This window comes from Gymnoscopelus braueri (genome assembly GCF_963280865.1).
Source record: "Gymnoscopelus braueri genome assembly, chromosome: 1".
NCBI lineage: Eukaryota > Metazoa > Chordata > Actinopteri > Myctophiformes > Myctophidae > Gymnoscopelus > Gymnoscopelus braueri.
Genome location: NC_137603.1, coordinates 10,239,580 through 10,251,901, shown reverse-complemented (window position 1 = coordinate 10,251,901; position 12,322 = coordinate 10,239,580). Strand labels below are relative to the sequence as shown.

Sequence of the window (12,322 nt, the reverse complement as noted above, 5' to 3'; positions counted from 1 at the left end):
AAAAAGTATTTTAATCCCATCGCCGGCCATTTTCTTTTCTTTTCTTTTTTTTTTTGGTAATGTATCAGAGTGCAATACACCTCCCAACCATTAGTGTCGCATGGTTGAAAGTATCGGAGACAATTTGAAGAAAACCGCCAAACGTTGCAAGGTCCACTAGAGCCGACTCAGCGCCGTTCGAGTTATATACCGATAGGGAGGGACAGAATGGTTAATTATCTCCCCCCACCACACCCCAGGCAGTGCCTGAGGACTATTTTCCACCACGGAGGAAAGCCGGCCAGTGCTGTCCTCTTGGAATGAGACGCAGTGACTAGGGGCGAAGCAGTTCGGCGTGCGTCACAGAAGGGGGCGTTGCCAAGTTACTAAGAAAACGGCACATGCTGTACAGGTCCTGTAGAAGGACGGGGAAGGACTGGGTCAGGTGGGTTGTGCTAAGGTGCCAACCAGGTATACTTAATGAACTGGTGGGTTTTGTCCACACGAAAATATCATTTTAACACTTACTGTAGTACAATCTTTGGAAAAACATTCTTCCTCCGTATATATTAATATTCAATTCAAACTTTATTCCAGACACACAGGGGGTCCATAGAGTACATACAAATATCACACAACAAATACATAACAAGAAATAAAATCATACATAGAGGCTGACTCTCCAGTGTTTACGCAGCCTGGACAAGTACCAGAGACAGCTCTTCCCAGGATTGACTATATCCTCAATAATACTGTTCCGGGACTAATAATACCAAATGATCATGTTTTAGGGGAAGTAGAGCCATGGAACCCTAACGTCCTTATTCAATTCCTTCATTTCAGACCAGTGTGTGTGGAGTCCAGACTGCAGGTCAAGATGAACTCTCCAGACTCAGCCAGGGACATTAAACAGGAACCTGAAGACCACCCGCACCTCAGTACGTTTTATGTTCGTTCTTTCTTTCATTTTTTCTGTTCTATTGTAGAGCTGTCGCAATATACATTTTTTACTATGCAATAATCATGACAAAATATATCATGATAATATTCCGATGATGAAACCTGCTGTCTTGTACGTACCATAGGCACCGGATGTCCCCCCCATTATTTAGCGTTCGACTTGTCGATCTCGCCGCCCACTGGGCTATTTTTTATTTATTTTTTCCCCTACTGGCGCTGGTCTAGCACCCCACTGTTCCCATTGTGTTGCACAATCGTCGTTGTGTATTGGCTGCATGCTTGCCTCTCGCTGCAATGACCGTTATGTTACTGGCTACGTGTGCTACGTTGCTCTCTCAACTCGATCAACTAGGTGCCAGACAAGCTTATACACAACAAATCGTTGTTCTCTGTATTCCGCCTGTGGGTGTGAAAGAAGCGGAAGCCCGTGGGGCTCGGGTTGCAAGAATCAAGTGCTGCTATGATAGACTGACTGACCAGGGATCAGATTACTGCAGCTCAATATAGGCTATGGGAACAAAGTTGTTCCCCCGTCAGTTAAAGGGTAAGACCACTTTGGTAGAGGTTTGGGTTGTGTAGTTACCTTGCCATGATGTAACTCCAAATGTGGGCAAGAAATACAAAATAATTGCTCCATTGATTGGAAATTCATAATTGAAAATATGCTCCTCATTGACTTACATTGTACGGTAAAACAGCTCTCAAAGTCACTCTTTTAGCCCATAAATGAACCCAAACATAGCTGATTCAGACAATATAGAGCATCACCAAACCCAAATAAAAATGTCAACTTCCTGTTGATTTTACTATTTGAAGATCTGGATCCGGATCCGCTGATCCAGTCCAGGTTTTCTACTTATTAAAAATGGCAAAATCAACAGGAAGTGACATTTTAATTAAAAAAAAACAGTACTGGGTTTGGTGATGTTCTATATTGTCTGAATCAACTTTGTTTGCGTTTGTTTATGTGCTAAAAGAGTGACTTTGAGAGCTGTTTTACCGTACAATGTAAGTCAATGAGGAGCATATTTTGAATTATCAATTTCTATTCAATGGAGCAATTAATTTTTATTTCTTGCCCACCTTTGGAGTTACATAATGGCAAGGTAACTACACAACCCAAACCTCTACCAAAGTGGTCTTGCCCTTTAAAGTGAGAGCAGAGAGCGCACGCACAAAGCACATCAAACCTCTGTGGAATCAAAGTGCACCGTGGCATTTGTGATCATGGATTCCTTATTCATCGAGGTGAATGTTTCTTATTGTAGGCTGCTAACAGCTAGGCTAGATTTCATATTTCATATGAAGTATAGCTGACATCTCGCCTATACTGTGTTAGAACAGCATTTTAGGTTTGTCGGGTCCATAAAATAATGGGTGCTTTTTTCATAATTGTAAGAAGCCAAAGTAAAAAAAAACAAAAAAACATTGATTAATTGAGCAGTCCTACTTTGATCACTGCCCTCACAGAGGTCAAATATAGGCTGGTTATGTGATCCCATCCCTACTTGTGAACATTAGTTGTAACTTGGGGATGTATTTTGGGGCAAACAGTGTTTTCAGTTTTTCCACTAGATGGCGCTGTTCCCCAACCTGCGATCCGCCATTTCACTCTCAGGCACACAAAGAAACAGGAGATCACGTGATCGCAAAATCTTAGTCACCATTCGCTTCCTTGTTATTTGATTTGGGAAAACGTCTGTAACTTGCCTCCCTTGTTTTCCTCTGATAAAGAACTAAGACAAACAAGAAATCGCACTACTGGCCATTATTCATTTATTTACTTGGCACAGAATGCGTTAAGCATGATTCCCTAATATGAATCTTATAATCTTTGCACAATTGCACCCAAGATTCATAATTGGAGAGTTGGGCTTAGGCCATTTTGTCTTTAGCATCTGCAAATATTGTTGTTATTCTTGACACCACTAGGTCTCCTGTTATTAAAGTCCTTATTCAATTGCTTCATTTCAGACCATGGTGTGGAGTCCAGACTGCAGGTGAAGATGAACTCTCCAGACTCAGCCAGGGACATTTCTATTAAACAGGAGGAACCTGAAGACCACCCACACCTCAGTACGTATTGTTACTATACGATAATCTTGGCAGACCAAAAGCATCTAGAACAGGGTTTGTCTGTCACACAGCTCAAGCCGCTAAGTGCTTGACGTCATGAATCAGAAGCACATGAAAGCCTGACATGCCTGGTAAAAGTTTTGTAGTAGGTGAAAACTATGAAAACTGATTTTATGGCGTGCCTCTGTAGGGGGTGAGAGGTCTGTTAGTCTGCTCTGTGTGAGATAACAGATCTTTGACAAGCTTTTTAGAAGCTTGTTGCTTTGAGGTGTAACCACTTCAACCCTAGCATCCCTTTGCCGGCGGGGGGGATTTGAAAAAAATGATGATCTACAAACTCAACAAGAGATTTGTTGTAGAGGGAAAAGAGAAAGGACCAAGTACAGAGTCGACCCTGCTCAACATTAGTATTAGTTAAAGGGCAAGACCACTTTGGTAACTACACAACCCAAACCTCTACCAAAGTGGTCTTGCCCTTTAACTAAGCATTTTTTTCACACTTTCAGAGAATATCCGTGGTCGTAATGGGGACATAGTTGGCAATAGATGCCAAAACAATAATATATTTATAATATTTATAATTGTTGAGAATATTTCCAATCTTAATTACTTCCCCGAGCCATGATGATGACTTACCCCAATCCAACCTTTGATGCTGAGAAAAATGGTGCCATATTATCATGAGCCTTAGTGAGGTCCAATTATATGAAGACAGGTTGAAAATGGGTGACGTTGTCCTTTAAGTGGTTAGCAACATTAAAATAAGTATATATTCTTCAACTATTTCCAGATTTCAGTGCATGGCACGTCACTTGAAAACTCAGTCTCCACTTTAATAATAAAACGGAATAATATAATGACCATGACATTGCAGCGCATTCTATCAGATGTGGAAAAAAGCTTGCTTGCTTGACCTATTGGCAGCATGCACAAGAAATGAGGCGCTGGTCGGTACAGTGGTTTGTGAAATTAGCACCAGACACACAGACAGATTCACAGACTAATATCTAGACATACTCTACAGGGTCTGATCATGAAAATAAGTGTACATACATTTTAAAGGTATCATGACATTCATTTTCACTTTTTTTATTTTCAATGTTTTATTTGGGGTTTTATGACTTCAATTACACCAAAAAAACTTGAACTTAGAACATTCAGTGGATTTTCTGTGGTCTGGGGTTTTCTGAATAATTAGGCTGAAAAGTAATCTGAGCTTGGCCCTTCGACAGTGAGGTCACAGTCGATTAATCCCGCCCACTCTCCTCCTCGCCCCTCCCCTCCCCTCCCCTATCCTTTCCTTTCGGGGGGGGGGGGGGCGGAGCAGAGGCGATGATTGACAGGCAAAATCCCTCACCAGCGACACCCGCAGGCAAAGATTTCTTTTTTCATTGCAGTTGAAAAGGCTTTAGAAATGTGAGAGAAAAACACCTGCCATGGATCACTGGAATGGGATTTTCACTTAAAACTTTTTGTACACTTTTGAAGGACCAGGACAAAGACTTTGAATGTGGTGTAAAAGTGAATGTCATTAAACCTTTAAACTACGACCCATTAACTTTCACCAGACATGTCAAGCTTTTGTGTTTGGAGGTGCTTCTGGTTCATAACGTCATGCACTTAGTGGCATGAGCTATGATTGGTCTACTTTGGAGGTGACATACATACATACTGTACATACAGACACATCCAGTTGTATACAGCTTGGCCTACAGCCTCACTTACTCCCAAATCAGAGCTCACATCTTGATTGATTGATTGGTTTAATACTTTATCGGTCAAAACATGTAAACTGCATGGAGGTACAGTAAAACATTTGGGCTAAAAGGAACACAAAAAAACACGTTTTAATGATAAATATTTGTTCTATCACCGTAATTCATTTGTTGGGTAATATAACTAAATATATTGATTCAGGTTACTTTTTAAAATATGTATTTTGCTATAATCTTGCTAACACTTTCGAGCCTTCTTTAGAGTTTCCAGAACCACCTGTAACAACATGTACTCATTTAGTAACTGTTTTGTCAGTCTTAGTAGGTAATAGCTATGTACAATAGATATACATTTTAGGAATCCCGTGTTCACGAATCACTATCATGTTATTTTTCTGCTCCTAGACATCCTGCACATGGCTGCGTGTAAAGAGGAGGATTCTCCTGAGCAGAAGAGGAGCCCCAGTCTGCTCCAGGAGGAACCAGAGCCTCCACACATTAAAGAGGAACAGGAGGAGATACTTCAAAGACCAGAGGAGCTTGATGGGTCAATGTTGACATTATTATCAGTGAAAGTTGATGATGATGAAGACAGCTCTTCACACTGCTATGAAGTTGAAGTCAAGCTTGAATCTGACACTGAAGTCACTGAAGACAGTGATGATTGGGAGGAGTTAAGTGGAGGTGTCCACACTGGAGAAAACACTGACGTCACTGAAGACAGTGATGATGATTGGGAGGAGTTAAGTGGAGGTGTCCACACTGGAGAAAAACCTTTCCAGTGTAAATATTGTGACAAGAGTTTCACTAGGTCAGCTTTAGTGGAAAGTCACCAGCGTATCCACACTGGAGAAAAACCTTTCCATTGTAAATATTGTGACAAGAGTTTCACTAGGTCAGATTCTGTGGAAAGTCACCAGCGTATCCACACTGGAGAAAAACCTTTCCATTGTAAACATTGTGACAAGAGTTTTAGAGTTTCAAATAACATGAAGAGACACCAGCATATCCACACTGGAGAAAAACCCTTCCAGTTAAGTGGAGGTGTCCACACTGGAGAAAAACCTTTCCAGTGTAAACATTGTGACAAGAGTTTCAGCTTTTCATCTCACCTGAAGGGACACCAGCATATCCACACTGGAGAAAAACCTTTCCAGTGTAAACATTGTGACAAGAGTTTCTTTCGGTCAAATCATCTGAAGTCACACCAGATTGTCCACACTGGAGAAAAACCTTTCCTCTGTAAACTGTGTAACAAGAGTTTCAGCTTTTCATCTAACCTGAAGCGACACCAGCTTGTCCACACTGGAGAAAAACCTTTCCAGTGTAAACATTGTGACAAGAGTTTTTCTAGTTCATCATATCTGAAAATACATCAGGGTGTCCACACTGGAGAAGAGAAGCCTTTCCACTGTAAATATTGTGACAAGAGTTTCTTGTCAAGAGTTTCTGTGTTAAGACACCAGCGTATCCACACTGGAGAAAAATCTTTCCAGTGTAAATATTGTGACAAGAGTTTCAGTTACTCAAGTTCATTGAAGAAACACCATCGTGTCCACACTGGAGAAAAACCTTTATAGTGTAAATATTGTGACAAGAGTTTCAGTGAGTCAGGTTCACAGAAGAGACACCAGCGTGTCTACACTGCAGAAAAAACTTTCCAGTGTAAATATTGTGACAAGAGTTTCACTAGGTCAGCTTCTGTGGAAAGTCACCAGCGTATCCACACTGGAGAAAAACCTTTCCATTGTAAACATTGTGACAAGAGTTTCACTAGGTCAGCTTCTGTGGAAAGTCACCAGCGTATCCACACTGGAGAAAAACCTTTCCATTGTAAATATTGTGACAAGAGTTTCACTAGGTCAGCTTCTGTGGAAAGTCACCAGCGTATCCACACTGGAGAAAAACCTTTCCATTGTAAACATTGTGACAAGAGTTTTAGAGTTTCAAATAACCTGAAGAGACACCAGCAGCGTAACTCTTGTCACATTAACAGTTTGAGAAGAGTTTCAGTCAGTTAAGTGCTCTGAAAAGACAAAAGTGCACCAGCGTGTTCACACTGGGGAAAAAAACTTTCCACTGTAAACAGTCTGACAAGAGTTTTGTTGGGTCGCGTCAACTTAAGGTACACCAGCCCATCCACACTGGAGAAACACCTTTCCACTGTAAATATTATAACAAAGAGTTTCAGTCGGTCAGATTACCTGAAGAGACACCAGCAGCGTGTCCACACAGGAGAAATCTCTTGTCACATTAACAGTTTGAGAAGAGTTTCAGTCAGTTAAGTGCTCTGAAAAAACTAAAGTGCATTCACACCAAAGGGGGGAAAAAAACATTCCAATATATTTACCTCACTGGGAGGATCAAATGAAATAGCTGTATTTTGTCAGGGAGTTGGATAGAGAGGCACAAATATCATGTATATTTATACTGCTACTGTCAACAGAAGTTTCCATTAGGACTCGTCTTTTGGAGTCATTCCTTTTTTGTTTTCTTCTTTTAAAACCTTACTACAATCAGTTTATGATAACGGTATTTTAAAAAAAATACCTAGAGGTATGTAAATTATTTTGGCATTATTAAAGGTAGGGTAAGTGATTTGCGTTGGTTAAAATAATTGTTAAATAGCTCTATATTCTGATAGTACTCATTGCTATAGAGTGTTTGTTCAGTATTAGGAGTCTCTTTGTCTCTCCATCTCTTTATTAAACAGAAAATGCATTTTTGTTTCAGTTTCAGTTTCATTTCCAATTTTATCCAACCAGGACAGAGAACTCAATCAGGATACAGATTAAACAAGTGAAATTGGAAGTGATGACACTAAGAAATGAGCATGCAAAATTGGAACTGAAAACTATACAAATTAAGCTTAAAAATTGGTACTTTCTCCTGATTGGCTGAGATTTTGACACCTACCGAAAAATGTATTTTCTGTTTATTAAAGAGCTGGAGAGACGGGGAGACTCCTGTTACTGAACAAACACTCTATAGCAATGATTACTATCAGAATATAGTATTTTAACCTTTAAAAAAAATATTTTTTGTTTTAACCAAAAAATATCACTTACCCTACCTTTAATTTATACAAAAAATGACCCATGTAAAACCATATCAATTGTATGAGGTAGAACTGTTTGACTATAATGTTATAGTTTGTTTTATTATGATTTAATGTCATTTTGCTGTGTTCTATTACATGCCCAATGAATGGGCCACTATTTCAATTATTTTACTTATTAAATATCAGTTAACTGAGGTAAAACATACTCTGCATGTAGTTGTTTATGAATTATGACAGTAAGTGTTACAATTAATGGGATGGCTATGGTCATTATTTAGTTAATTACATTATTATTGTTATAGTGAATTAAAGTCTATGGAAAGCACTACGCGCGCACACATGCAATATGTTTCATGATTATGCTTTAGTATATAATACGTTTTTATGTATTGTATTATTATCAGGAAGGTGAAACATAAGCTATGTTCTCTTAACATTACTATATTTTGGATGTGTGGAAGAATTTAGTCTGGAGGCAGGAATCAGAATACACAACTTTAGTGTCACATCACATGATTACAGTCAGTTATCAGCAGTTACAGGAAGACTAGAGAAAAAAATATAGACAAAAGAATGTAGACAAAAAATGATTCAGGTACAATCAATCCATCTTACAGAACTGTTTCCCAGAACATTCTGGTACAAAAAACAAAACTGTATGTAAACAGTTCTGTTGAAAACAATGTTTGGGGTTAACAATCTGCGGGAACTCAGAGTGGTGTGTGTTGCAACACGGATGAGAGAGAGAGACGGACACGTATCCGGTGTTAGTCTGGGTTGAAACATCCACCACGTCCGTTGTGAACGAGAGCAGAATTGCAGGAATTATTGATAAAGAGCATGATCGACAAGACAATTCATATGACACTGTGGTTGATGATATTTTTGACTTGACTTCTGATGTTCGTGAAGGTACATCTCCCGGCAAATAGCTGTCTCGTGTCCAGCGTCCAATTTGTAAAGGCTATGCACTGAAAATGTCCCTTTTCTGACCCCTGACCTCACTGGACGGCCGCCACTTTTCAAAATACACCTGTCTGGCTTAGCGGAGAGCGGAGAGCTAGGGCAGGATAGTTGTCTTTTTTTCCTTTTAGATGGTGACTATAAATTTGATTTTTTTACAAACTAACTAATTACTGCTGCATTTGGGCTTAAAAAGCAGTATTGTCCCCTTGGGCTTTCCAGCCTCTGTGAGATGGGATTGTTGTTGACAAAGAGTCAAACTCAGAAGAGCATGGTTGAAAGCTAATGATATGTCTCCCAGAATGTAGTGTTGATGTCATACAAACAATGTGTTCAAGTGAAAAGTAGTTTAGAGAAAGCAGTGAAAACTGGGGACATGATATGGATAGCAAATTAGCACAAGCCACCACCAGACATCTGGTAAAATTCAGCTGTGGCTAGTAAGTATATACTATACTAACCATTGTGGCAGATACCCACCTACAGTATCATTTGGCACTGTTCTATTCTAAAGATCTAACAACCAACCTTTATTTGGAGGTCTCATTTTTTCAAAAATTATAATTGTTTGGTATGTTAAGACTACAATACCCTTTGGATGGTAACCAACCATCAGTAGGAGGTAGGGGGGGTTTACTGGCCACTGTGGTTGGTGTCTAATAAAATGTAGTTCACTGACCTTCAGAAAATGATCTCAATTGTGAACATGATGATTGTGAATTGGTCCTCATACCTTATCAAGCAACCACAAGACAAGGTCAATTATTTCTGCACACATGAAAGGCTACAAGCCTACGTGACAAAGATTGTACCACTACGGTACGGATTACATGAAAAACACAGCTGGGCGGGCGTGTGTGTGTGTGTGAGAGAGAGGGGCGTGTGCGTGTGCGTGTGTGGCGAGGCGAGGCGATCGGGGGAAACTCTCTTATTGGCTTTTGATGTCTTTGGTCGTATTCTGGTTCTTCTTCATGTCGTAAAATCGGGGCGTTTTGAGAATATTTAAGGGCGTGTTATTTAAATGACGCTCGTTTTCAGATGTGAGATTTATCAAAGCTTCGACCTGATGTACGCCAGGATTGGCTGTGTAGGATTCATTGATAAATGGGACTTCGACGTTGGTGTACGGCCGAATATATGGAAAAATATAAGCCGGTTTATACGCTCCGTTGATAAATGAGGGCCACTATGTGCAACCAAGTATAACTCAGGCTTTAAATTGACATGTGTTACCCCGCTAAATAAATGGAAGGCAGACCAAAGTGTAGGTTATAAAAATAGCAAGTATTTTATTATAGAAAAGTTTACAAAATGGTACTTTCATTTATTTATTATCTATAGAAATGGTTAAAAAGTGTTGGAGCAAATACAATGTGAAAAGACTGGTACAAAAATAAAGTAAAGCAAACATAAATCAAAGGGAAAAGGAACAGCGGTCCAACAAGTGCCGCTTGTTCATAAGGTGTATCTACAATAAATGACAAAAGCACAAGGGTCAGTGTATAATATGCACATGGCATGATATCATATCACATCAACACAATATAATAAAATGCATTAATGCCATCTACAAAATGTCACAGATATATTACAATAGGCAAACCAATAAAAGGAATACCTTACCATATAGCTCTTAAGTTTTATGCTCAGTGGTGTCACACAGGCAAAACCTCCCTCTCAAAAGGTTAGACACACACACACCACAGAACAGGCCCTGTCTCCACCTGTATCTGTTGAGCAATGACATTATACATGAAAGTTAAACAGTGTTACCCAGAAACAAACCGCACATATATAAACCCCTGTTCACCTTTGCACCTACATATACATATACTCACATTTCTTCCGTTTAAATGCCCATATGTATCTAAAGCAGCCACACCCCAAACAATGGACCGGTCACAACAACAGTGCCGTGGAACAGACCTGACAACATAAAAACATTTCTTCATTGTAGACATACAAAATAAAACAATAAAAGCGAGGATACAAAACAAAACAAACAAACAGGCTTACCGAGTTAACAGGTCAGCATGCAAACCTCCTCCTCTCAACAAGCAACCGGCAGTGTTGAGGACCCACAGTTTACTGACCTGCTAACTGCCTGTTCAGAATCCACTTAAATAGGAGTCTCACTCAAGACGTCACTCTGTACTCACTGCTACCCTCTACCCCTCAGGTTTTACCTGTGTATGTACGGTAGCTCTGGGTTACCCACTAAACTGGCTGTGCCTCAAATAGGCTGTGCCTCAGCACATCAAGATGACATGTTGATTGATCTAATTACATTTCAATTATGAGTTCATTTGACTGGTTCAAGTGCATTTTGATTGACCTTTGACTTCCGCAGCTCAAAAGGCTGGGCTAAAACAACAGACAAACTGTCTTTGATATCTAAATGCTCACACAGTTGTCAGAGAAATTAACGTTTGCCTAAGCTTTGTGTCCAGGCGTTGTCATGACAAACAGTCAATAGATTTGGTTGTAACTTTGATGTCACCCATTTGCTACTGATGTCAGTAATGCATACAAGCATCTGACATCTGATTCTTTTTACACTCTTGTTTTTTCTCCATTGTATTCACAACATCAAAACAGTTCCCCTCCAGATTCAGAAATGGAAATGTGAATTATTTTGATTCATTTTGTAAATATGACTGTAAAGAAGAGGAATACGATTTTAATGTGTCTTTTAAATAATTTTCAGTCTGCTTTGAATATTGGTAAATTGTACTTAGAATCCTGAATAAGCCCTTCATCAGAGGTGCATTAGACACATCTATTTTTGATGTGTGATGTATGAAAAAAAAAAGAAAAAACATTTTGGATCAACTTAAAATGAGTCATTTGTTTTCAGGCTTATAACAACATCAACAAAGTTAAATGGAATGGGGTGGGGACAGGCGCCTGTCCAGTAGAGGGTGCCAGAAGAATAGTAGTAGTAGTATATTGTGGGTTGTATATTGAGATGGCAGGTATGTCACATTAAAAAGGACAAATAAAACAAATGGGACACTTTATTAGAACACAAAAAAAACAACGCTACAGCCTCAGTAGTCAACCAGTGAAATTACGGTAATGTACGATGCAGTGCCTCTCATAGAGAATGCATTGACAGCTGCAGTACATCGTTCTAACGTTCTAACATCTATCATTTGAGCATTGTAAATAGAGCATTTAGCCCTGGATCAAGACTGTCAGATTTTATTTTATAGGGTCTGGCATTTACATATGGCTCTATAGAAGAAATGTATGACAGTCTTGATCCAAGTCTAATGCCCATTCAAACTGCAGACATTTCAATAGAACTGTGTGTGGCTTTCACTGATGGATTATTAGGGTCATTCCAGCAATTCAGTGCCATTTTACAGGATTTGAAATTTGTTCTGAAAGAGGGCATGTTCAGCTGTCAGAAAAACATATTGTCCAGCTTAATTAATTGGTCCCTAATAATTATGACCAAATTCATCAAACGAAGTGGGACAATGTCCCATTAAATAGTGTTTTCCAATAGATCAGATGTCCCTTCCTTTGCCATGCTAATGTATTTATTATCAAAGTAATTATA

At 39.4% G+C, this 12,322-nt stretch overlaps 1 protein-coding gene across 1 annotated transcript; it reads left to right on the top strand.

Annotated features, from left to right (window-relative positions):
* Nucleotides 1-786: 786 nt before the first annotated feature.
* Nucleotides 787-8,342, top strand: LOC308087594 (uncharacterized protein; the record flags this gene model as incomplete). The annotated part of the gene is made up of 4 exons (XM_080431558.1): nucleotides 787-917; nucleotides 2,914-3,015; nucleotides 5,136-5,483; nucleotides 8,314-8,342. Exons 1-4 carry the CDS (start codon nucleotides 857-859, stop codon nucleotides 8,340-8,342), a joined length of 540 nt encoding a protein of 179 aa, XP_080287684.1. The 5' UTR covers nucleotides 787-856.
* Nucleotides 8,343-12,322: the final 3,980 nt, after the last annotated feature.